The sequence below is a fragment of the Ambystoma mexicanum genome, chromosome 14, assembly GCF_040938575.1.
Source record: "Ambystoma mexicanum isolate Mex_15411 chromosome 14, UKY_AmexF1_1, whole genome shotgun sequence".
NCBI lineage: Eukaryota > Metazoa > Chordata > Amphibia > Caudata > Ambystomatidae > Ambystoma > Ambystoma mexicanum.
This window is the reverse complement of record NC_090940.1, coordinates 217,046,687-217,072,757: the sequence shown is the minus strand read 5'-3', so window position 1 is coordinate 217,072,757 and position 26,071 is coordinate 217,046,687. Positions and strand designations below refer to the sequence as shown.

Here is a 26,071-nt window from a genome sequence, read left to right as displayed (position 1 = left end):
GGAAGGCCTCTGGCCTCGGCCCGGGCCTTGGAAGGCTTCTGGCCTTGGCCCTGCAAGTAGGTAGAGTGGGGGGGTTGGACATACTCTACACTCTTTGTATATAGGTACATCTTATACATTTCCTACACTTACCAGCCCGCTGCCTCAAGGTGCGTATGGAGGGTACCCCTTTACAATTCTGCCAAAAGTGCAATCGCAAATACCCTTGGGTCGACAGGTACGTCACGTGCAATCTCTGCTTGCCGAGGGACCACCCCGAGGCGAACTGCAGAGCGTGTAGTAGGTTTAAACCTAAGACACTTAAGGACCATTCGACGAAGCGTTGGGCCCACCACGCCAGGCAGGCGGCCATGGTGGCGGAGGACGCCTTCAGCGATGGCAGCGACGCCGTGCTTTCGGATGGCGAGGGCATTACGGCGTCTAAAGACAGCCGAGTGCAAGTCCCCGACCTCGGAAGGTCGTCCGACAGGGCGGCTATGGGGAAGACCCCCGGAAACACAAGCGCTTCACACACCACTCACACAAAACACACGAAGTCCAACCGAGACTCGACGACATCGGGTTCTCGGAAAGAGGCACATAGAGAACGGTCCGAATCGGTGTCCTCTGGGCGTTCTCGATCGAGATCGCCGCATGACTCCAGGCAATCATCCACTCTTGCCAAGAGTGCCTCTCTCCCTAAGCTAACGGAAGTTCGATCGTCGGAGGACGAAGATGACTTCCACCCCCAGGCACTCTCCAGGAGTCGGAGCCCGCAGACAAGATCAGCGCGGCCCCACGTTCGAAGGACAGGGACTCTACCCCCGATCCTCGACGCCAGGCGTCGAAAACCTCTGGAACCACAAAGGGACAGGGAAAACACTCTTCCACTCACGGGATGGGGGGAAAACAGCAGAAGAAGCAGCCACTGCACTCTTCCACACCTGTAAAACACTCCACTCCTCTTAAACAGACAGACAAGCCCAAGTCTGCTGCTATTACTAAAACCAGCAAGTCTGCTCAGGATAAGTCTCCTAGACTTTCTGAGAGAGTCATTCCCAGTTCCAAAGAATGGTCGAATGATGACATAGATAGGGTCAGGTCAAGGATGTCTTCTCTGGCAGACTTTTATGATAAAAATCCAGACCATTTCCTTTCATATAATCCACCAGGGACTCTACACCCTCAGGCTCTAATGATCCGACCCCCCCGAGTAAGAAGCCCCGGTTTGAGACACCTATGAGGTCTTCGGACCCCTTCGATGTACCACCATACTCATGGCCATACTCGGTGTCAAGGAGAGACTTCCTTTGGTGAGGACCAAGAATTTGGCATGGTAGAAGAGCAAACCGGGACGGGTTACTATGGGGATGATGAGGACCAGGAAGAGGAAGACCCTGAAACCTACAGAGTAGATTCCCCGGTAGAGAAGGAAGCCCCGATTACCGACTCCCCTGTCGATAACCAACCCCTCCTGAACGAGGTTCTCGCATGAGCAGCAGAACATTTCCATATTGACACCCACGGTGTCCAGGAGGAGAGGGACTTTGCCGAGGAGTTAGTGGGAGAAAGGAGGCCCGTTGCCCAGACCATCCCTATCCTTAAGTCTATTCAGCGTCCCTGGTGAACCCGAACCTCACCAGAGCAGTCATTCCCAGAGTTGAAAAACTTTTCAGGGCAGCCCAGTCTGACCCTCTCTATATAAGAGGACATCTGAAGCGAGACTCCCTGGTTGTCAATAACACTCGTAAGAGGGCTGGAACACCCTTGTCATTGAAGCTCCTCCAGACAAGGAGAGCAAAAAACTATATGGTTTCGGCAGGAAAGTAGCCTCAACGTCCGCCTATCAGGCAAGGATTGCAAACTCCACCACCCTGTTGGCCAGCTACAACTGCCATCAGTGGAAGAAGTCGCGGCACTCATAGCCTCTGCACCAGAACCCTTAAAGGGCCAGTTAGCACGAATCTCAGCAGAGGGTAGAGCCGTGTCTGGTTGCATTTTAAAAGCAACTTTTGACGCCGCGGACAACGCAGGCAGATTGATAGCAGAAGGTACTGTTATCAAGACACATGCGTGGTTACGGCAGTCTGGTTTTAAGGCAGAAACCCAGGCATCATTGTTGGACAAACCGGTGGAAGCCGATCCGTTGTTTGGTAAGGCGGTCGAGGACACGCTGAAGAATGCCAAGGACGAATATGAGACACTCCAGTCCCTTGGCCAACTAACCAATAAACCCTCTAACCAGAGAGGGAATAAAAATATTCCAAGGGGCAGGGTACACAGTGGAACAACAGCCAACAGTCTACCCAGGGTTACGGCAGGGGTAATAGGAGAGGACGTGGTAAAGGCAGAGGCAGCCCCAGTAGAGGAGGCGGCACGCCTACACCAAAGCAGTGACGCTCAGTTCAGGGTCCCTTCTCATGCAACCCCAATAGGGGGACGCATTTCCAACTTCACCCAGGCTTGGGAAGGGATCACATCAGACAGATGGGTGCTGTCAACAGTATCCGCAGGGTACTGTATAGAACTACTGCAGCGTCCTAGGAACCATCCTCCACGACAAAGAATACACTCTTTAAAACATCAGAAGATTTTCCTCGAGGAGATCGCCAATCTGCTAGCAAAGGACGCGATAGAACTCGTCCCGCCACACCAGGTAAACCAAGGGTATTTATTCAACTTACTTCCTTGTGTCAAAAAAAGATTCGACAATGCGCCCAGTATTGGACTTACGGCCTGCCAAAAAGTATGTCAAGCCCCAAAAGTTTCGAATGACTACGCTACAAAAGGCAATCACCCTCCTAAAAAAGGGGGATTACAAGGCAACCTTGGATATGAAAGATGCCTATTTTCATATTTCCATGTTCCCAGTGCACAGAAGGTACTTGCGCTTCAAGGTGGACAGTCGGCACTACCAGTTCAAGGTACTGCCCTTCGGGATAGCTTCGGCACCAAGGGTATTCACCAAGGTACTGGCGGTGGCGGCTGCACACCTACGCAGGGAGGCAATCCCCGTGTACCCTTATCTGGACGACTGGCTCATAACGGGGGAAACCCCAGTAATTTGCAGGACAAACATTGAAAGGACTATCGACCTCCTCCACGAATTAGGCTTCTCAATCAATGAGAAAAAGTCAAGCCTGGTGCCAAGCACCTCCAAACAATTCCTAGGAGGAATCCTAGACACTCAAGCGGGGTTGACATTTCCTTCAGAGGAAAGAATTCGGAATATACTACTGCAAATTCCGCAATATCAGTCCGGTCACCAAATAACGGTACGCAAAACAATGTGTTTGCTGGGCATGATGGCGTCATGTATTTACCTGGTCACCCACGCGCGCCTGCGCATGCGTCCCATGCAGGAATGGTTGGCGAAACAGTGGTCTCAGGCAAGTGGTCAGTGGGACGATCTAGTGGTCGTTTCGCCAACACTGGTACAAAGCCTTCACTGGTGGACAAGAGAGAATCTTGCACAGGGGAAACCCTTTTACGATCCCAAAGTACAGGCAGTAGTCACTATAGATGCATGCCTGACGGGGTGGGGCGCTCACCATCTCCACCACACAGCTCAGGGTCTCTGGTCTCCCTCAGTGGCCAAGAACCACATCAACCTGCTAGAGCTTTTGGCAGTATTCAGAGCGCTTCAAGCGTTCGAGCCTTACCTACTAAACCTGTCAGTGCAAATCTAGACGGACAGCACGACAGCCATGTTCTACCTGAACAAGCAAGGAGGGACTCGTTCGCCAAATCTGTCCAAGCTTGCCCAGAAAATCTGGATATGGGCACTCAGACGGAACATCTTCCTGTCATCACAACATGTTCCAGGGGAGCTCAATTCCCTAGCGGATGCTCTGAGCAGAGACTCCCTCCCAGAGGAACACGAATGGGTTCTACACAGAGAGGTCGTAGAAGATATCTTCTCTCAGTGGGGTTTCCCCACTATAGACTAATTCGCCACAAGCGAAAACAAACAATGCCCAGGATTTGCAACCAGGTTCCCCCAACCAGACTCCCAGGGGAAAGCCCTGTGGATGAACTGGTCACTGATGTTTGCGTACGCTTTTCCACCAACTCCTCATCAGGAAGGTGGTCAACAAGATGAACAGAGAGTCGCTGACGCTCGTCCTAGTTGCTCCCATGTGGGCAAGACAACCGTGGTTCCCACACTTACGCAGGATGGCGGTGTGCGAGCCGATCAAACTTCCGGCCTGGTACAACCTACTGTCCCAGCACCAAGGTCAAACAGTGCATCCTCAACCCAACTCAATGAACCTGCCAGCATGGCTCCTGAGGTCATAGAGTTTGGACATCTCAGTTTACCACAGAGGTGTATGGACAACCTAAAGGAATCTAGGAAACCAAACACAAGGCACTGCTATTTTGACAAGTGGAAGAGATTCGTTATCTGGTGCCAAAGTAAACAAATCAACCCAGTTGATTGCACTCCTTCCACTATTGTTACATACATGCTCCACCTGCTGGATGCAGGACTGGTTTTTTACTCACTGAAAGTACACCTGGCAGCCCTGTCGGCATACACCACTTCCCATAACAAGGTCTTGTGGTGGAAAGTACCAGTAGTTAAAGCCTTCATGGAAGGAGTAAAGAGACTTCACCCTCCTATTTCAAACCCACCACCAGGGTGGGACCTTAATGTGGTGCTATCTAAGCTCATGGGCCCCCCTTTCGAGCCCATGCATAAAAGCAATCTCAAACACCTGACTTATAAAACGGCCTTCTTAGTAGCGATTACTTCTATAAGAAGGGTCAGTGAAATTCAGACTCTGTCCGTGCAGGATCCCTTCTTTACTGTCCATAAAGACAAACTGGTTTTACGCACACACCCTAGGTTCTCACCTAAGTTTATATCTAAATTCCACGTAAACCAGTCCATCGAGCTTCCGGCTTTCTTCCAGGACCCTCAAAGCTCGGCTGTGGTGAAACTACACACCCTAGATGTGCGTAGGGCGGTCCTCTATTATGTAAATAAAACCAGACCGCTAAGGAAAACAGATCAGCTGTTTGTCTCCGTAGCTACAGGCAGAGAGGGGGATTGCGTCTCTAAAGGTGCCATCTCGAAGTGGATTATTAACTGTATCCAGCTGTGTTACTCACTCTCTGAAAAGACTCTGCCTTTCACGCCAAGAGCCCACTCTACAAGAGGCATTGGGGCCACTCTGGCTTTCATTGCAAATGTACCCCTTGACACCATTTGCAAAGCAGCTACTTGGAGCTCTATTCACACTTTTACTCAGCATTACTGCATTGACACCCATTCCAAGGCAGATACACAAGTGAGACAAGCGGTTCTAAGACATTTATTTGCTCATGACCCTTCTTACATCCCACCTCCTTCAGGTACTGCTCGCTAATCTATGCACAGCATGTGATCTAAGCAGATTCCACAAGCCTCAGAAGGGATACATTACTCACCGTAATCGTATTTCTGATGCTTGTATCTGCTTAGATTCACATGCGACCCACCCTTCCTCCCCTCCGAGAGAAGGCGCATGGTTGCTTGTAGTCTTACCTTTCTATCTATCTGCTTGGATTATCTGTACTCGCGCTACTCCTCATGCTACCTCATGTCAGAAAAAATACAATCTGAGGATCCTAGACGCGTGAGGGATCTTGGGTACAGTGGACGTCACACTAGGGATAGTATTACTGGCACGCCCTGTGTCGACGCCCATTTCGAGTTTCGAAAAACAAACTGTAATACTCTGCAGCTTCCACTAGATGTCGGCCTATGCACAGCATGTGAATCTAAGCAGATACAAGCATCAGAAATACGATTACGGTGAGTAATGTAGCCCATATGTTAAATGCCCATAAAATACTGACTATCAATTTGCTTATGCAGAGAAGGTGTACCATTATTATCGCTATCTTCTGACATTTCCTCATGCGGAAAGTTGTCCTCCAGCCACTCCAAAGTACTGCACATTTCTGTGTCAAAACAGAAATACATTATTTTTTCTGCACTTCATACAAAAAAGTACATACACATATAAGAATAATGAAGCACACTTACTATTTTCTTGTAATTTATCTTCGTTGTACTGTGTGCGTCCACTGTCGCTCCTGTCTGCCCAGTTTCTGTGAGGTAATTACGTTGGAGACATATTATTTTTTGATATGGTACAATCCATTTAATTATACATGCTAATTAAATGCATGGTTAATGTTTGTGATATGTAGGTTCAATTGGTTACTTATTAGTACTTATAATGTGTTTGTGTTCTTTTTTTAAACTTCTGCATTTCTCATATGGCACAATTTCAGATACCCCATGACTGTTTGGGTAGTGTTGATCTCGTCCGCAGACAGGCGCTCAGTCCGTGCGTTTCAAATATCATTAGCGAGGAGGTTCAGTATGTTCTATGTTACATGTATATAAAGTAAGGGAATTATAGTGTATATCTCCAAAAATCACATGATGAAAGTGTATATTCAGTAAAAACAATTTAAGGGGACGTTATGGTTAAGTTGCACTACTAAAAACCTGTGAACAGTGGTGCGGGCAGTTATGGCTGCTTAGCCTACCATAACTAGGGAATTTCAAGGGTTTTCCGGTTTTACTTTGAACCATAATGTCACGTTTAGAAAGTTGTTTTTGGTGAAGTTCACAGGTTTTTAGTAGCGCAACTTAACCATAACGTTCTGTAACAAGTTTTTTTTTAGTGAATATATATATATATATATATATATATATATATATATAATATATTGTCTCTGAAAATATAATTAAGAAAGAACTGAAAAACTGCAAAGACATTGTAAAGGCTGAAGGGCACCACAAGATACTCAAAATGACAGAATTTGATGTGGAACACAGTTTTCCATTCCTCCCCATTGGCAATCCGGATTAGATTATATGCCCCCTTTAGGTCTAGCTTGGTCCAACAATACCTGGATGAGTGGCATAGGGTAACAATTTTTAAAATTTATGTCGTTTAACTGCCGATAATCCACATAGGGCTGAAGTTCTTTCTCTCTTTTTGGAATAAAAAAGATGGGGGGGAGGGGAGCTGCAGGGGACGTGTAGTGGCTTATGAACCCTTTAGCAAGATTGGAATTGATGTAATCTATGAGATTGGCTTTCTTTCTCGGACAATGCGTATATCCGCCCATACAGAATCCCAGCATTAGGTAGGAGTTTGAAGCAACAATCATATTCCCGATGTGGCAGAAGTTTGTCTGCTTCTTTAGCATGGAAAACATCAATGTTCACAATGACTAGAGCTTGTTGGAGTGAGTGGAAAACCATGGCAGGATTACTGAGAGGGGCAGAAGTATTTCCCTGGGAACCCCGAAACATGAGTTTCTGATTTTTCCAATCCATGGAGGGGTTATGAAATTTAAGGTCAAGGTGCTCCCAGGATGATTTGAAAACCAGGTGCAGCATTGGCATCAAATTCTAGAGTTTTGATATGCAATTGAAATGAGCACATTTCATGGTAATTTATTTGGTATGTAACGAGATAGGTCCCTAAATAATAGGCAAACCATCTACCGACAGAATAGGTTCAGAGGCGCCTTTGGGAGTCAAAGGGATTACATTTTATTGTGCAAAGGCAATGTCTATGAAGTTGCCTATAGCTCGACTATCTATAAGCCAATAGACCCTTCCCATTTATGGGAATCAATGTAGAGATCCACTAAAATGAACAAATGAGTGGATTGATTGGGCATGGTGGGACATAATTCATGAGGGGAGTCGGATACCACAAGGCATGACTCCCTATTGAGGGCTAGCTTTGGCGTTTCCCTGACTTGGAAAGGTTCTTCGGGCGCATTTTCTAACAGTGTGGGTAAAATCGCCACAATAGTAACCTATGTTAAGACATCTGTGTTTCCCGTTCCTCAGTGGATACTGGGCCATGAGTGCTCCCTTATTGCATGGTTTCTACTTCTTGTGTTGGAGTATCTTTTTCCCACCTAAGAGGTCCTATGAACCTCGATCCTTCTCCTTTCCCCCTTTCTCTCTGTGGCTCTCTGATCCATCCTTATTGCTAAGGAAATATATGCTGAGAGGGTGTTGGGGAGATGGGGGCAGTTCTACCACTTGATTACGGGAGTCTTTCAGCTCTTCCTTTAATCCTTTGCAGAAGATGGTGATCTGTGCATCTTCGTGCCAAGTGGTTTGGGTAATTAACCCCTTGAAATGGGATATATACGCAAGATGATTTCTAGAGCCTTGTTTGATCTCTAGTAATTCATTACACATGGCCGGGCCTGTATACCGTCTATTGAACATGAGTTTTTTATTTATTTTATTGCATTTGTTACATGCCCAAACGCAAGGATATCATAGCGTTGGTTTCTTAAGAAACTTAGCTTGTTACAATCTTAGGGTTCTGGTTACAAGCATACATTCTGTTTCATCATATTGATAACATTGAAAGTCTTAGGGTTATGGTTACATACATGCATTTGGTTTCAGCATATTAATAACATTAGCGTTCTTGATTAAGATTTTAGGAGAATTTATCAAAGAGCCAGGTTTTGATCATTTTCTTAAAATTATGGTGCGATTGCTCATTTCTAATGTGAGCAAGTAGCATGTTCCAAAGCGTTGGAGCGGCTGCTATGAAGCTAGAGCCTCAAGCCCTTTTGCTCTTTTAGCAAGAAACATTCAGGGCAATGCTGGTGCATGATCCTAAGGACTGAGTGGAGACCTTTTGGGTTAGACAGTTATTCAGATAGATGGGAGCATACTTAGAAATACATTTATGGGCAGTGATTAGAGACTTAATGAGGATTCTCGCTTTGACCAGGAGCCAATGAACTTCTTTTCTGATATGGGAGATGTGAACATTCCGTTTTAGGCCAAAGGCCGCACGTAGGCTTTATTCTGAAGTAGTTGCACTTTGGACTGATTAGTAGTCGTGGTGCCCAGTAACAGTGTGTTGCAGTAATCTAATTTTTAAAGGATGAGGCTGTTCTGTGTGATGAGGAATTGACTGCTAAGTGAGATGAGTTTAGTAGCATAAGCATTGGATGAGGATAGGGAGTTGATGTGCTTGGTCATGGAGAGGTTAGCATCTAGGTACATGCATAGTGTGTTTACTTGTTTCAGGACTGGGATGTAGGTGCCCTCAATATTTATGGCCGGGTAGCTATCATCTTCGACTTCTAAGAATCAATCATAGTCAGTTAAGAGAAGACTATTTTCGTTGACATATAAGGAGTGGCCCAGGCTAATGCTTTATTTTCCAAATTAAGCAACATGAACAAGACTTTAGCTTGGTCTGAAGTGTACAACGGTGGATGGTTCAAATAATGTATCTGACATAATGTCAAAAAGGATTTAAATTCCTTGATCACCTCCATACTTGTGAGGAAATGGAACGCTTGGTGTTCCCCCCAGCGCTGTAAGGTAGCAGGGGCTAATACGTGTCGGCTCTCTGAGCATGTGTATGTTCCAGAGCCCGCCCCCAGTGAGAGATCGAGAGGTTGACTTTTGTGCCATATGGTTTTCCCTTTTTTTTTAAGGTAGTCATTGACCGGAAGAAGACTGTGTTCTTTTGTAGTTTTTGCACAGCAGCGCTTAGGTCTTTTAACACAGCGTCCATGACTCAGGGGAGCTTAAGGGACTCGCAATCTGTCAGGTTGATCTTGGCGGAGAGCGTAGCTCTCTGAAGTCTTGGGATGCTATGCTCCCCCTCCCTGGAGGACCAAGCCCAACAGCCTGTGTGACGAGGGCCCTCAGGCAGGAGCACTGCTGGACAAACCCCTGTGGAACTGGTGATACAGATAACAGGAGCTACAGAAATTACAAGGGATATTATAAGCAGGGCAACCTGAAGATACAAGAAAGATGCAAACACAATACAAGCAGCAATTTCTTACCCTCTTCTTGCAGCTCCTAGCATCAATGGAACTCCTGTGAATGACCCTAGTGCCTCTCGAAAGACTAAATATTATTGTACACCTAATTACCTATGACTATGGTTTAAGAGGCATCAGGATACATGGGTCTGTGGCAACGTGAAATCAGTACCATTGCGAGACACCGTGTATTGCTTTTTATACGCTTGTAAGCGTGCAAAGAAAAAGCAAGCTGAAAGGACCTCTCACTTTGTGACATCATGCGTCACGTTCCATTGTGCAGGAGCGTTACTGTGGACCGCGGCTTCTGGGAACTCCTAGACGCCATGGCAGCGGAATGCTCCCCTGCGCGAGCCGCTGCGCCCACCACAATGCTATGCGGCCACCCCCCTGGTGAGTGTTGCTGCAAGCAGGGTGTCGGGTGTAGGAACTGCATCATCCGTGGCTGGATCCTAACACCCTCAGAAAATCAGACCCCATTGCTTCACTTAACAGGTGAGGAAGTGTTGAGGTGCTGATATTTTCAGCCTCTGAGAACCCTTTTACCTTGCATCAAACCCATCAGAGCTTCCTTGGTTTAATCTGGTCCTGAAGCTTCAGCCGGGCCCCCTCTGTTATTTTCGACCTCCGAGAGATGCCGATGGACCTGTTCTCCTTTGGAACCTTTGGTAATACGATTGTCTGCTTCCTTGTTCTCAAAAACCAAGGCAAACGGAAATGTCCACCTGTACCGTTTACCCTGTTGGAGAACCAGGTTGTAAGAGGTCGGTAGTCCACCGCCTAGCCAAAGTTAAATACAAAATATCAAGTTTGCATGGAGTGCCCCTCATATTGAATATTACGTCGACATTTCACATTTTCCCGAACTGTAGCCTTCTCAGTGTACCTAAGGAATTTCACCACCACAGACGTTAGGCCTCCACGATGTGCATGTTCAGTTTCGACCTCCATTGTGCCTGCATCGCAGAACAATACATTAACAAGTGCCTTAATCATTGTCACTGCGTCACTTGCAGATTCTTTATTATGTTCCCACAGGCCAAAAACATGTAGATTGTTCCTACATTCTCTGTTTTCAAGGTCGTCCATTTTCAGTTGGTAGTCCTCATCCCTGGTCTCAAGATCTGAAAACCTCCCCTCAAATGTTATTTCAACAAGGTCTGTACTGAGGTGGTTATTCTCATTACCCTCAAATTTGTTCTTCAGCACCTCAACCCTACTTCTGGGGTACAAAATCAGAGCTTGCAGCTCACCTCTCAGTGCCCTGATCTCCTGCAGTATGTCCTTAGCGTCCTATTTTGTGGATGGGGCATTAGTGTTGCCTCCCACCATGGTCGGTGACGGCTTGTCAGTGTCCGCTCCTTTCATTGCCGTTGGTCGCTGAAACTGCTGAAAAATGCCAATCCCTTCCTTAAATTTGGGCGCCAGAGTTAAACTTCGCCAGGCAACAATGTGGGTGTGGAAGTCTGCCTCCGACCGCAGGCCCTCTGCCAACACACGGGTCTCCCAGACAGGCGCAGGCCCCGATCCCTCTGAAAAGTCTAACCCAGGAGGTAGTCAGCTGCACCAAATGCCCCACCAAGCCCGTTACTTCGTGTGGGAGCACATACACAGGTCCAGTCCCCTTCCTCAGCTGCCTTGGGCCAACAGTCGCACCAATCACCATCCAAAGGACCCTCAGTAAAATCAGAGGCCACTCCTCGCAACAAACTGTGTTGCCCAAACCATGTACTGCTTATATTTGAGACAATGCAGCAATCGCCCCCCTCCTTTTAACCTCCCCAAACCCCCCTCCCCACGCCAGTGCAATTAACCACAATGACAGTTCTGGGTGGGTTAGGTGGCTGACTGTCCACTAGGCCTCTGGGCGCAGGTAATGTTCAAAAAGACAACTCGCACCTCCTCCACAGATCACAATGGGGGCTGGGTCAGGCCCCCTCCTACCCTGCAAAGTCTGGAGTCTCCCGCTGCTTTCCTTATGCAGCACTTGGGAGTCTACATCTTTTCCCAGCACACACAAAGGGCTCGGCACCTGGTTCTCTGCCAGAGGGCCGGGACGAAAATGCTCAGCAGGCGTCTGCCTGCTAACACTGCAATCTTCCACTAACTTCCCACCGGCACATGCTCTCTAAATCTGGCTACACAGGCTATCACTTTCTTCCCGCAGCGGCAGCCTCTCCATCCCGCAAGACCCGATCCGGGCCAGGACAGCCACTGGGGCCGTGCTGTGGAATCCTCCTCAAAGACCCTGTGTCGGAACTGCCACACGCGTTTGCAGAACTTCCACACGCGGTGGCAGCGGCATTCCAATCGGATCAGGGGCTGCCCACTTTGGTCTATTGTTGTTCTTTCGGCTCCACACCGACAATGACTGAATGGCTTGCTGTCAGGGAAATCACAAATTTGGCTGTTTGCTCGCTCTCAGGCCACCATGGGGGGATGATGGAGGACGAAGCTTGCCTAGTGCGCAGCCATGCTAGTGGTCTAGTTTCTCGGCAAGTTTTTCTTTTAGACTGTATGACCTGCTCCCCTTCAAGGGTATTTGGTAGGGGTGGTTTTGGTTTTGGTTTTTGTCTTGCAACTCCTCAACATGTTGTTTGACTTTCTTTTTTGTTTTAATGAACCCCTTTATTCATTTCTGTCTTTGTTGGCATTTGTATTCCTGTTTTATTTTCTCTGTTGTATCTTGTTTATTGCCATCATATATGTATTGTACAAATGCATTAATTGTGTTAAGTGCCTTGGCTTAAGGCGCTATAGAAACAAAAATAAACATAAGCTCATGAATTTTCAGAGCACCTTTACTTTGCCGCTGCTCAGATTGAAAATTGCTCCATGCATCTTCTGGAGTCTATCTTTGTTAGTGCTGGTTAAAAAGGACACCCACCGCACACCTGAACTCTCAAATTCTTGTTACACATCTTCCAGATGTAAACATCTTAATTTGAAAGGACTCTGGTACCAGTGGCATGATGTAGGTGGGAAATGCACACAACAAACGCAATTTCCCATCCCATGTGTGCACGCTGTATTGACCTCTGAATTATGGAAGGCTAAATCAGCCCTGTGAGAATTAGAACCTGTGAATTGCATGCTGTACCCACATCTCTACATCTACACGTATCTGAGAGGCAAAAGCATAGATACATTCATTATGTTAGGTTTACCACATTCCAGGTTTTCCTTTATCCTGCAGAGAGGGAACATTAATGGATGACAATACACCGTGAACTATTTATCCAGACCATGAATTTGACCTTCTATCGTGCAGACTATCTAATGGTGTGTTGTCAGTGGCATACAGGGTGATATTCTGAGCAAATTATCCACTAACCCAAGTGTAACTTATATATTGTCTTCACCTGGATAGTTCACCCCTCAAGGTGATGATAGGGAGATGGAAGATCTGCAAAACCACTGGTACTTAATATGTTTGAGGAGAAGCACCATGCTCTCTACATCTTGCTCTCACTAAATACTCTCCCTCCAGATCTTTACGTTCCTCTGGCACCACCTCTGTGCCGCAAACAGCAAGCTGGTAGCTGATCTTTCTCCTCAGCAGGCTCCCTCCTATGGAACAGCCTTCCCCTTCTTCGTCTTGAGCCGGATCGCCTCAAGTTCCCGGAAACTACTCAAGACCTTCCTTTTCACCTACTCCTTCCCTTCCACCTTCCACTGCTAAACCCCACAGTTGCTGAGATTGGTGACTAGGGCTCTGTGTCCTTCTGGGTCCTGACCTCCCACACCCAATCGCCTTCAGCCTCTGCCCACTCCCAGCACTTGCCTTGGCACCCACTGGCCTATGCCACCACAGGCCTGAACTAATTTGTTGTCAGCTGACCACTCTCACCAAGTCACTTAACAACTGCTTACTCCCTAGCTCTTCCCTCTTTGGTACCCTAGCACTTACCCCCACTTCCTCATCCTTTCTCTCTACACTTGCACATTCTGAATGCTCACAAGGCCTAGTAGGTCTGCCTCCATCTTTCATTGTTATATTGCTTTTCTTTCCCATGTCACCTCCCTCATGCAACTTGGGTGCTTTGAAACACAATTTACTTGATGTGTAAGCGCCGTACAAATGCACAATAAATAAATAAATAAGGCTTGCCTAACAATGGTCCACTTGTTTTTTTATGCAAAGTGTCTACACATATTAGTCGAAAAAAGTTAAAGCATGTACTGAAAGATGTAAAATTGGAAGAAGTCAAAGGAGCTTTGCTCTCTGCCAAAAGCACCTTATGTTCACTTGTTTTTATTGTGGCAAACTATCTGGAGAGCTCTTTTGGATTAGGATTATTTCAAATAAATAACTATTTCGGCTGCCCCAGTCATATCAATGTACACAGAGAGAAGTGCAGGACTTTGAGTTACTTTTTCCTTCTTTCCATTTTCTTTCCTTTCTTCTTCATACAGTATGTCATTGCATTTATTTTAATTTAGGCGTGTGCTCCATTCGAAATTCAATTTTTGCAAGATGCTTATGTTCATCAAGTGTAAAAAAAAACTTACAGAAATCAAATCTGTCTGTTCTGATTGTTTTGGTTTAAGTGTTTACTTCTACAGCTATGTGTGTTATACAATACAACTATTTCATCTAATCATTGAGAGTTTAATATGCCAAATGTATTAGTAATGTGAATATTTTGTTTTCCTTTGAACTACATTTTTAGACTTGCATAGTATAACCTGTTAAGAAATTGACTTTGTATCCTCTTTTGTTGAATTTGCTAAATTAAGAAAGTGTTAGAAAATGCTTTAGTTCGATATGTTTGGTATCCAATGATGCTGTAACCAATTTGCTCTGTTTCCTTTTATTTCAGGAGGTTCTAGGCTATAAAATTGATTACCACGTGTCACTTTATATTGTGGCTGTACTGGAGTACATTTCAGCTGACATCCTAAAGTTGGCTGGGAATTATGTTTTCAACATACGGCACTATGAAATCTCTCAGCAAGATATTAAGGTATCCATGTGTGCAGATAAGGTAAGTTTTCATGAATTATATAACACTACGTCTACATGTGTGTATGAATTGTAGTGCTTTGAAGGGCTCACTCAGCGTATCTTTGCAAACAGAGTGGTCAAGTGGAAGGAACAAAAGACCTGGAATGGGCCCTGATATTGTCTGGTTTAAATCTGTGTTTGGTGTTACGTTGTCAGGAAGGTGTGAGTGGGCAGGGAAAAAGATTGTGATCTAGATGTGTAGTCAGAGGGTGAAACGTAAATTTAAAGCAGGGGAACTGCGAGAGGATGAAGTCAAGATGTGGCCAGTTTAGTTAACTAGGGTCTGAGTAGGGAGGCTTTGAAGGCTGACTAGGGAGTGGTCTGAGAATGGAATCTAGTTATAGTTGATGAGCATTTGACACATTTGTCAGTTTTAGGTTACCAAAGATGAAACTTCCCCTATGTGATGTTCCAGTAATTGGTAATATATCACGTTCTGAGAATCAGCAGTTAAGCGGTCCAGGTAGGGGGGGGTAAATGATCAGGATAGTGAAGGGGTGGAAGCTATAGGTTGAGTTGAAATGTACTTCAAGTGAGAAGAGAAGACGCAAGGGAAGTGAGCGGATAGTGTGAGAATCGCATGACCACCACCCCCTTTTTCTGGCTGTTGAGGAAAATGGGAGAAAGTAGGAAAGTCTGTATGAAGGGTGGTCAGAGGAGCAGTGTCATAAAGGGGGTCCATATTAAGAGTGACAGCCATTTTAGAGTTTGGGGTAACAGTCGTGGTCTGTGAGAAAGGAGGTTTTACTACATAGAGATTGGGCATTCCAGAGGACTAGCGCAAGTTTAGTTGGTGAGCAAGAGGATCGGGTAGAGAGGGGTTTAGCTCAGTAGGGAGACTATTGAGGTACAGGAGGTTAGATTGTTTATGGTGGGGGTGCATATAGAGACCAGGTTGTCGTTTAGAAGGTTCATGAGGATTGGGGAGGAAGGAATAGGAGAAGTGGTGTGGGATGAGAGGGAGAGCAGCGGCCCCAAGAACGGTGGAGAAGGAGCATATGTAGAACTATTAGAATGAAGGGGGCAATGGTGATATGGTGGAGCCGAGAGGGTGCTACTTACTGAGCCAGGCTAAACTGGAGGGATAGCAGTGGAGTCGGGGGTTCTGGGGCCCTGCAGTACTCGATTGCAAGGCCTTATTAGCTTTGGTGCCTGTTAGATTTTTATATAGCCTCTATTGAGGGCTTAGGGATGAATAAGTGCTAGTAAGTGTTAGTGAATGTTTAAATTAGTCCCAACTCTCACATTGGTAATGTGGCCAAAAAACCTTACTCCCCTCTTAGTGGGGGAGAACTGTAGTACAAACGTACAGTTAAAAACTCATCAGCATACAGCAAATGCAGTATTTTTATAGAAAAATATTCTCTTTATAGTAATGCCAAACATAGACATATATTCAGTTTCGGAAATTACTTAAAAATGGTAACATATCATAGAAACAGTAAAAGGTCTCTAGAGCACACTTTAAAATCGACAATGTTTTTGCGAAACATCACGAAGCACTATATAAATATATATTCTCTATGACCTTGATTCCTCATACTAGGTACAATAAGGGAATTTTAATTTTATTAGAGACACAGAGGGTGAATATTATGCTTCAATTTGTTTATTGACAACTTATTGACAATTCAATTTGGCGGATTTACCACTGAAATTCTGCCATACTTGTAATGAGGCTCACTGTCTTTCAGTCGAGCCGAGATGTCCCAGGATCTATGACCTCCGTTCTTATTTAGCCACCGCCTCTTTATTGGATGCAACTAACCACAAATGATCTGAACAAAACAAAGCACCTGACCTCTGATGATGGCAGGAAGAACTCAACAAGTAGAGAAGAAGTCCAAACGAGAGAAATGAACAGTCCAATAAGATTATCTGCAAACCGAAACATCGGTCCTGGTCCTGGACAAAGTTCGGCTGTGTTACTCCTTGTGACAGTGTGAGCTTGGCACCTAATAAGAATAACGAGAACCATTAACACTAATATTTGAGACAACCAACAGGACAAAATTAGCACTAGCAAGCAGTGCATTAATGCATATCAATAGTGCAACATAGAAAAGAGAAATACTGTCCTACATGTTTTTAATAGAATTAGAACTCATTCTGCTACTTGGTATGGGAGATCTTTATTCTATTGCAAGATTTGGAGGCAGGTACTATGTTTAACAATTTTTCACCACCAATGAATCGTACTCGTACGTCCCTTCCCTTTTTCCCATCCATGTGGGCATCTCCTCAACAAGGGGACGGTACCGGAACCTTTGGCAGCAAAACATTTAGCTTACCTTTTAAATTTAGTAGAGCGCATGGGGGCGCAGCCTGAGCGTGGCAAGGCCCCGCCCACTGGCGCCGCACCTCAGTCCCTTTTTCCGCTTGGATGGTGTCAGACCTGGCAGCCAGCGCAGACTTTTTTAGCTTTCCGTTTGCTCCCCGTTTAGATTTTTCAATCTTACTTAACTTCCCTTCGGTGCCTCGCCTCCCCGGCGCATGTCGGCCGCAGGAGGATTCACGATATGTGCCTCATGCGACTGCTCATTCCTGGCCTTAGAGCCCCATGTATTCTGTCTTGGGTGTTTGGGGCCCGACCACCGCTGGGGCGCATGTTCAGCTTGCAGGGCTCTCGGCCACAGGGCATTGATGAATCGATTGTCACGATGGAGGGAGATCTTCTACACTTCTCCTCCGCCCCACCTTAAGGACTTTGCCTCCAGGACCTCCTGTCAAGACAAGGTAGGCCCTCTGTTCAGCACGGCTCCACAGCGCAGCGACTCCTTCCCCGGGGTTGCCATGTATCGGGGTTCCTTGGATTCAGGTTCTGGCAGGCCCGAGGCCTCTAAGGTTACAGGCTCCCAAGCAGAGGGTCCCAGGGCCTCTTCCAGGTGCTCTGGGAACAGACCTGAGGCCGTCCTGTCTACTGGCTCCCAGGCTGAGGGCTCAGGGGTGCTACCGGGCTGTCCTTGGTATGGCGATCAAGTTTGTCCTCTTCTTCAACCCCAGGGGGTAGGGGATCGTTGAGTGCCACCTCCACGAGTCTGTCCTCGGCACGATCCAGCATGGCTACCGGCACAGGTGCTGAGGGCGTTCAGCCTATCGGAAGTTCCTCTGAGGTCATGAGTCAGGGTGTTAGGACTACTGGCCGGCCAGCCGAGCGATCAGCGACTACCAGAGGGATCTCTGATGTTGATGCTTCTGCTTCCGGTGCAAGACCCAAGCTGTATTCTTCCATGTGTGTGGCCTCTCATGACTCGGGGCCGTCTTGCCCTCCCGCGCAAGTCTTCAAAATGGCAGAGAGGTACGTGGCGGGGCTTGCCAGGCATCTGGTCTGTTCATGGATACATTTAGCCATCACAGCCTTATGGCTACACGCCCCAGGCGCCTCTGTGCTTCGACCAGGAACGGATGGCCAGCGTCTCGGAGGGCTGGGCCCCTAAAGACCCAGCGGCTTGAGAGGACCGCTTCTTGAGTGCTTCCTCTTCATGCATTCCCCTCAGATAAAGGGGCTCCTGAAGGATATTGTGAAGGTCATCCCGCAGGTGGCGCCTCCCAGAGACCCTCTGGGTACTCTTCCCACTCCCCCAGCGCTGCCGGTTCCAGTGCCGGTCACTCTCCTGGTCCAGGCCCTACCGGTTGTTCAGGAGGTGGGGGGGGTCCCGATGTCACCTGTGTCCCAGGGCCCGGACTCCCCTTGGTCTGTGGAAAAGGGTGGGGATGGGACGAGGACGCCCAGGACAATGAACCCTCCGCATCCGTTAAGGCTTTTCATGACTGCCTTCAGGGCCAGCTGGAGTTCCTGAGGGGTCCCTCTGCCCGAGGAAGCTCCCCAGGAGTCGGGAGTGCTAGCAGAGGTCTTGGGTAAGCGTACCACGATCCAGTCTGGTATCCCTCTGCAGAAGGATGTCCTGCAGGTGGTACGAAAGGTCTGGGAGAAGCCCAAGCGGAACGCCCAGATGAACAAGACTTTAGACAGCAGGTTCAGGCTGATGGACGGGGTGCCAATCCTCCTGGCCTCCCACCAACAGTCGCATTCTTCAGTGGTGGCTGCAGCCTCATTGCATTCTAAACCATTGTGTTCCTCCACGGGAGCCACCTCCAGTTGTCTTTCCAAGGAGGACAAAGTCCTCGGGTCTTTGGGAAAGCGTGGTTATTCCATCTCAGGACTGCATCTGCGGCTAGCCAGTGCAGACGCGCTATTGGCTGCGGCTAACCAGAAGCTGTGGCGGGAGCTCAGGGGATTTTCTGCCCGACCTCCCTTCGGACAAGCAAGCCTCCTTCAAGGCTGGTTTGGCTGATGGCCATGCCATTGTGCAGGACCTCATGGAGCCTTCCATCTCCCACATCGACACAGCCAGCAGATGGCTGTGCCTTGGTGTCAAGATGAGAAGGACGGAGTGGATATACGCCACTTAAGTTTTCATCGGGCGTGAAGGAACAGATCCTGGATCTGTACTTCAAGGGCTTGGACCTTTTTCATTCGTCCACTGATGACTGGTTGACAAAGAAGAAAACCTCCACTAAAACTGCAAAGTCCTTGGTCATCCTGACAAAACCTGGACTGAAATCCTTCCCTCAATCCCAGTGCAGGCCCAAGTTAAAACCCTGCGCTTTCTCCGGCTTCAAGGGATTCCGGGACCGTGGTACACAGAGGCCTGACAGGTTGCCCAGTGACAACACGAGGGAGCAGCAGAGGATGTTGCATGGGTTTTCCGCTCCCACTCCTCTGCCCCTGTCTCTGACGCCAAGACGCAGTGATGTCAAGGTTGGGGAACGCAGCTCGCCTGTGGGTGGGGGGGGGGGGCGTTTGGCTCTTTTCCAGGACACCTGGAAGCATCTTTTCAGCAACCCATGGAACCTATCCTGTAGTATGCATGGGCTTAGTCTTCCTCTTCCTTTGCCTCTACCATCCTCTCCTCCTCTTCATCAGATCGGGACCCCAGCTCTTTTCCGTAGGCCCTTTTGTTCTTGGAGGCGATGGAACCGTTTCCTCTTTCAGACAGGGCTCTGAGTACTATTCCAGGATTTCTGCGGTACCCAAGAACAACCAGGCTGGCTTGAGTGTTGTCCTGGTCCTGTCATTTCTAAATCTGTCTTTACAGCTGGAACGCTTCAAGATGATTACTCCTGTGCACATAGTCGAGTCTCTGTGTGCAGGGGACTGGATGTGTTACCTGGACCAAGGATGCGTACCTGCATGTACCCATCTACCAACCGCTTGGGAAGTTTCTGCGGTTCACGATTGTCGTACCACTTTCATTACAGGGTGCTGCCCTTTGGCCGGAACTCAGCCCCTTGTGTCTTCACGTAGTTGATGAATGCAGTGGCGTGCTTTCTCTGTTTGGAGGGACAGTATATCTACCCATATTTGGACGACTAGGTGGGAGGGGGGGGGTCACCTGAGGAAGTACTGCTGTCCTGCCAGAGATTGGTGTATATCTTTCATTAGCTGGGGTTCTCACTCATCCAGAGGAAGTCGGTTGTGCCCATCTAAGGAACTTGTCTCCCTAGGGGTGCGTTGGAGCACTACCGTTCAGCATGTGTTCCCTATGCCCGAGAGGCTTCTGTCCCTCCGCATGGCAGTGGGACACCTTCTGGCCAACTCGGCCACCTCGGCATAGTGGTTCCAGCACATTCTGGGCCGGATGGCCTCCTGCGTACTCACTGTACAGCACGCTCACCTCAAGATGAGACCCCCTCCAGCTCCACCTGGCGGCCAATTGGGATCAGTAGATGAGGTCTCAGTTGGACCCAATCCCAATATCACCGCTCCTGCTGACATATCTTCGCTTGTGTATGATGGATGGCAATGTTTCAGTGGGAGCCCCCTTCACCCAACCAGAGCCTACCCTGGCGGCTCCTCTTTCAGACTTGGGGGCTACTCTGGAGAGCTATGCGATTTATGGTGCATGGTCCAGGATGAAAGCCCTCCTACATATCAATCTGCGGGAGCTCAGGGCAGTGGGCCTGGCCCTCAAGGCGCTTTTGCCCCTCATTAGGGACAGGTATGTTCTAGTCAGGACGGACAATGCTACTGCAATGTTTTTCCTGAACAATCAGGGTGGCTCCCGTTCCCCCTTTCTCTGCATGGAGGCAGTGTCGATCTAGGAATGGGCCCTGACTGAGGGAGTTTGATTTTTGGCAGTCCATCTCCCGGGGGACACCAATGCAGAAGCGGACCAACTGAGCCGATTGGGATTCAAAAGTTTCGAGTGGGAGTTGCACTCACTCATTGTTGCCCCCGGTTCAGCGTTGGGGGGGGTTCACAGACCTGGATTTGTTTGCATCCGCTCAGAATTGCAAGTGCCCCCAGTTTGCTTCATGGGCAGGATGGGGTTGGGGGTCTCTGGGAGATGCCTTCCAGTTACCGCGCATCCCTCTGCTCCAACTGACCCTCTGCAAGTTTCGGGCTTCAGTGGGTTGCAGCCTCATCCTGATTGCCCCCCACTGGCCTTTGAAACTCTGGTTTTTCAGATCTGCTAGGGCTTCAACATGCTCAATTTGCAGATGACAACTGGGGCTTCATTCTACAGGCCCTCAACTTGGTCCAGTACAAGAGTAAATGGGCAAGGTTCTTACATTGTGCTTGTAACAAGGGTCTGGATCTGTCACCTGTCCTCTGGCCGACGCACTGGCTTTTCCAGCACACCTGGCTCATTCTGGAGTTAAGGTGGATTCTTACTGCACTTATTTGGCGGCCATTGGGGCTTACAAGAATTCCCCTGAGCATGTTTTCTGCAGCCAACCGAGTGGTTGAGGCCCACATTAAGGGGTTGTCTAGGCTTTTTTCGCTGGTGTATATGCTGCACCCGGTCTGGGAACTTGAGGTGGGAGTTTCACGCCCTTTGAACCGATGGCCTCTGTGGGCATCTGCTTGGTGACACTAAGGACAGTTTTACTGGTGGCTTTCACCTCTGCGCGCAGAGTTAGTGAGTTGCAGATGTGGCCTTAGTGCGAGCCTTCACCACGTTTCACAACAAGGTCATCTTGTGCACTCACCCAGACTTGTTGCCCAAGGTGGTCTCTCCCTTTTCATCTGAATCAAGAAATCTGTCTGCCGGTGTGCTTCTCTGACCTGCAGTCTGAGTCAGAGGGGGCCCTGCATTCCTTGGACGTCAACAGGGTCCTCAAGTTTTATCTCGAATGAAATCCTACAGAAAGTCTGAGGCATTGTTCTTGACTTTTGGGGCTCCTCCCCCGGATCTCAGGCTTCCAAGTCTTCAATCGCTCGTTGGATGGTTCAGTCCATTTCGGAGGCGTACACGGCCATGGGCAGACCTGTTTCTGAGGGGATTCATGCCCATGCGGTCAGAGCCAAGGCCACGGCCGTCACGTTTCAGTAACATGCTTCTTTGGATGTCATCAGCAAGGCGGCTACTTGGGCTACTCAGTCTGCATTCTGTAAGCACTAATCACTGGACACCAGCTCCAGGCGCAATGCAGTTTGGTCCGGCAGTTCGGAAGAACCTCTTTGCTATGTCCTAGATATGATGCAGGTTATCGCAGCTCCACCATATGTTCTTGTTCGATGGAATCGCCCACAAGTATGAAGGAAAGTGGATTGGACATATGAATAATTAAAGTTACTCTCCGTAGTGACTATCGTACTCTTAGCCCATAGTCCTCTTTCCTCCATACTTCCCACCCACCTTCCCCTGCTAGTTTTTCTAATGGCTAATAGGTAATAAGCGTAGATGGGTATCTAAGTGTACAATGTGTTCAAAGGGGACTGAGGTGAGGTGCCAGAGGGTGTGTCGTCGGCGGGGCGTTCCCACGCTAGAGGCTGCGCCCCTGCGCGCTATACTAAATTTAAAGAGGAAGCTACATTTTTCACTCCCAAAGGTTCTGAAACCGTACCCGTGTTGGGGGGAGATCCACAAGAATGGAGGAACCAGGGACTATGGACTATGGGTACTCTAGTCACTACGATGAGTAACTTTAATAAATCCTCAATTGTCATAAAATGAATTCCGGTGACTTTACAGTATCCTTCATCCTGGCTGTTAGAGAATTTTCAGAAATGTGCTTATTCCATTCTACCTTGGAGACCCCCAGCTCTTTAGGACTTTTAATTTATAACCTGGAGAGAGCGAGACCTTTTTCCCACTCTCTCATGTATTTTTCTGTGATTTGGACTCTGTGTTTCTTTTGACTTTGGAGTCTGACAAACTCCATAGGCATCATGTTTACATTGTGACACACAGCACCTTAAGTACAGTGGCACAGGGAAGTCTCTTGGATTTCCCAAAAGTGTAAATACCTTCTCTTGGTAAAACTACTGTTTCCAAGAGCAGTGAAGTGAAATTGACTTTACTTAGTGAAATTGACTTCAACCTCCCTCTCTCATCCACATCTCATTCTTCTCCTCTTCTTTCATTATTTGACTCCTACCTCCTCTCTCCCCTTCCTGCCCGCCCTACCCACTCCTCTAACTCCACACTCAATCTCATCTTTCTCTCTTCTTACTCTTCCTCCCCTGTCTAGTCTCTTCCCAACTATCTCTCAGATCACACCTTGCTCTTCTTCTCCCTCACTCCTCTCCCCTTATCTTCCCCCACCTCTCCCTACTCTCCCTCCTTCTCTCGTCGCAACCTCCGCAACTTTAACCCTACTCCCTTCCACGACTCATGCTCTTCCTCCCTCCCCCCCTCTCTGATTTTGCCTCCCTCTCAGCAGATGACGCCCTCTCCTCACTGTCCTTCTCTATAACCTCCAGTCTTGACCAACTCTATCCTCTCGCTCCCTTCTCACAAACCCTTCCAACCCTGGCTCTCTTCACACCTTCTGTCCATGCGCCGCCTCGTCTGACACCTCGAACGATGCTGGATCAAATCCCCTTCTCTGACTAATCAATCCTCTTATTTCTCATATCACTTTCTCTGACTCTTGCCTCTCATCTGCCAAACGCTCCTACTACTCTAGCCTCCTCCACTCACAGGCCTCTCATCCTCGCCGTATCTTCCAGACCCTCTCTCGGTTTCTCTCCCCTCCCACTTCAGACCCTTCCACGAACTCTTCCCCTCTCTCCCTCTGACTTCGCTAACTTCTTCTCATCCAAAATCCTCTCCTCTTCTTCCCTCTCCCCCTCCTCCCTCCCCCAGCTCTGCCAACTTGTCCACCTTTTCTCCTATCACCCCTACATGTGTCTCCCACCTCCTGACAAAAACTCACCCTACTGCTGCCCCCTCTGACACCATCCACACTTCCCTCATCCCCAAAATGTACCCCCTCCTTATTCCCTACCTAACCACCTTCTTCAACATCTGTCTATCCTCCGCCACCTTTCCTTCAGCTTTCAAACATGCTACCATAATCCCTATCCTGAAGAAACCTTCTGCTAACCCTCTTCTTGCTTCCAACGTCCGGCCAATCTCCCTTCTCCCCTTTATTTCTAAGCTCCTCGAACGCATTGCCTACTCTCAACTTTCTGCTTTCGTCTCATCCCAATCCCTCCTCCCCACCTCTCAATCTGGTTTCCGCCCTAAACACTCCACTGAGACTGCCCTCACCTATGTCCTCAACTCTCTCCTCACTGCTCGCTACGCTAAGCAATCTTCAATTCTCATCCTCCTTGATCTTTCTGCAGCTTTTGATACCGTAGATCATCCCTTACTTCTTAGCACTCTGTCCTCCTTCGGCTTCAAAGACTCTGTTCTCTCCTGGCTCACCTCTTCCTCTCTAATCGATCCTTTAGCCGCTCCTCCTCCAGCCTCCCCCTGAACTATGGCGTCTCTCACAGTTTCGTGCTGGGACCCTTTCTTTTCTCCAGTAAATTCAATAAACATAAACAAACTTACATTTTCTAACTTTCTAGACCCAACGCACACTATCCTACAATATGGTGCTTGAGGGGTTACTTAGTATCCCCTTTGTCTAGTTTCTCATGTAACATGTTTGTTACCCTTTCTACAATTAATGGCTGGTGGCACTGGTTTACTTTTTACTACCATTGTGTGTTTTTACCACGGGCTGCAATTGCAGCTGCAGTAAGACACCCATGGATGTCCATTTTGTCAAAATGGCCCGGTCTTCTTTTTTCGCCATTTCTTGTTGGAAAGGTCCTTCTTGAGATTTACTCTGCGCGCCAAACCATGTTTGGTCCGTTTGTTCGTTTTGCCTTTGGCGGGATTCACTAGTGAAGCCCGCCTCTGGCTCCAGCATGTATGGCAGGGGCAGGAAGTAAGGGGGTGTCCAAAACTCTGTGTGCTTAATCCCCTTGCTTACAGGAATTCACCAAAAGGTGATTGGCCTTGGAGGACAGCCACCTTGCTGTGTGATTGACGGCTAGGCTGGAATTAATGGGAGAAACCTGCATAAAAGGCGAGGATTTTGACTTGGAAGGCATAGTCGACCACTGGACGAAGGAATCTGAAGAACTTTGAAGAGACGCCTGCTGCAACTCCTGGACCGTTGGTTTGCCTGGTGAAGCCCTGCTGCTGTGCTGAAGCTCCGAATTCAACTAGAGAAGACCTGCAAAGGACGACTTCTCCCCTTGGGTTGGAGGGACCAATCGACCCCAAGACAAGCTCATCTGGAAAACCTCTTGGAGCTGGCTGTACTTCCATTGCTGCTGCGGGAACCGAAGTGCCAGGGAGAGGAACACCAGAATCGAGTGAGTGTCTTTAACTTGCGACCCGAGCCTCAGGAAGATCCTTCACTCCCTTGAAGCAGGACTGACGAAGCCTGAGCCATCTCAACAGAGTGCTGGACCCCAGATACGAGGAAAGGCTGAAGTGGTATCCAAGAACTGCAGTGTTGCTATTTGCTATAGATGTGAGGAGCGAAGTACAGCTGAATTAAAGTGTTTGCCCATTGCTGCCGCTGACCTTTCCATTGCAGTGCAGGAGTTCCCAGACGTCCTCCCTCTTGTCCCCACAACTGAGGCGCAGGAATAGGATCTGCAGAGCTGTACAGGAACAGAAGCAAGCTGAAACCATTTCTTCTAACCAAAGGTACTGTAACACTAAGGGGACTTAACTCTTGCTTGTTCTCAGTTGAGACTTGTCTTGGTTGCTTTTTCGGAGTTGCTTGCAGCTTTGCCTTTCACAAGCGTCCCAGTTTATGGCCCTTCTGTGATTCTTTATTTCTACAAAGACTTCTAAAACATTGTGGAAGACTTTTACTTGCCTCCAAGAAGTGCTTCAGTTCACCTAGACTTTTGCTCAAGTAAAATTGGCTGACCTGGCTCACTGAAATACTCTTCTTACCTCTGACTTTGTTAGACCTCTCTTCCAGTAAAGGGTTAATTTATTT

At 48.0% G+C, this 26,071-nt stretch overlaps 1 protein-coding gene across 1 annotated transcript in view; it reads left to right on the top strand.

Annotated features, from left to right (window-relative positions):
- SOS2 (SOS Ras/Rho guanine nucleotide exchange factor 2) overlaps window positions 1-26,071 on the top strand; it is a 1,344,468-nt gene that overhangs the window by 305,275 nt on the left and 1,013,122 nt on the right. Inside the window, exon 4 of the mRNA XM_069638977.1 lies at window positions 14,637-14,801. Within this exon, the coding sequence (XP_069495078.1) occupies window positions 14,637-14,801 (165 nt within the window). The remainder of the gene's footprint in view (window positions 1-14,636; window positions 14,802-26,071) is intronic.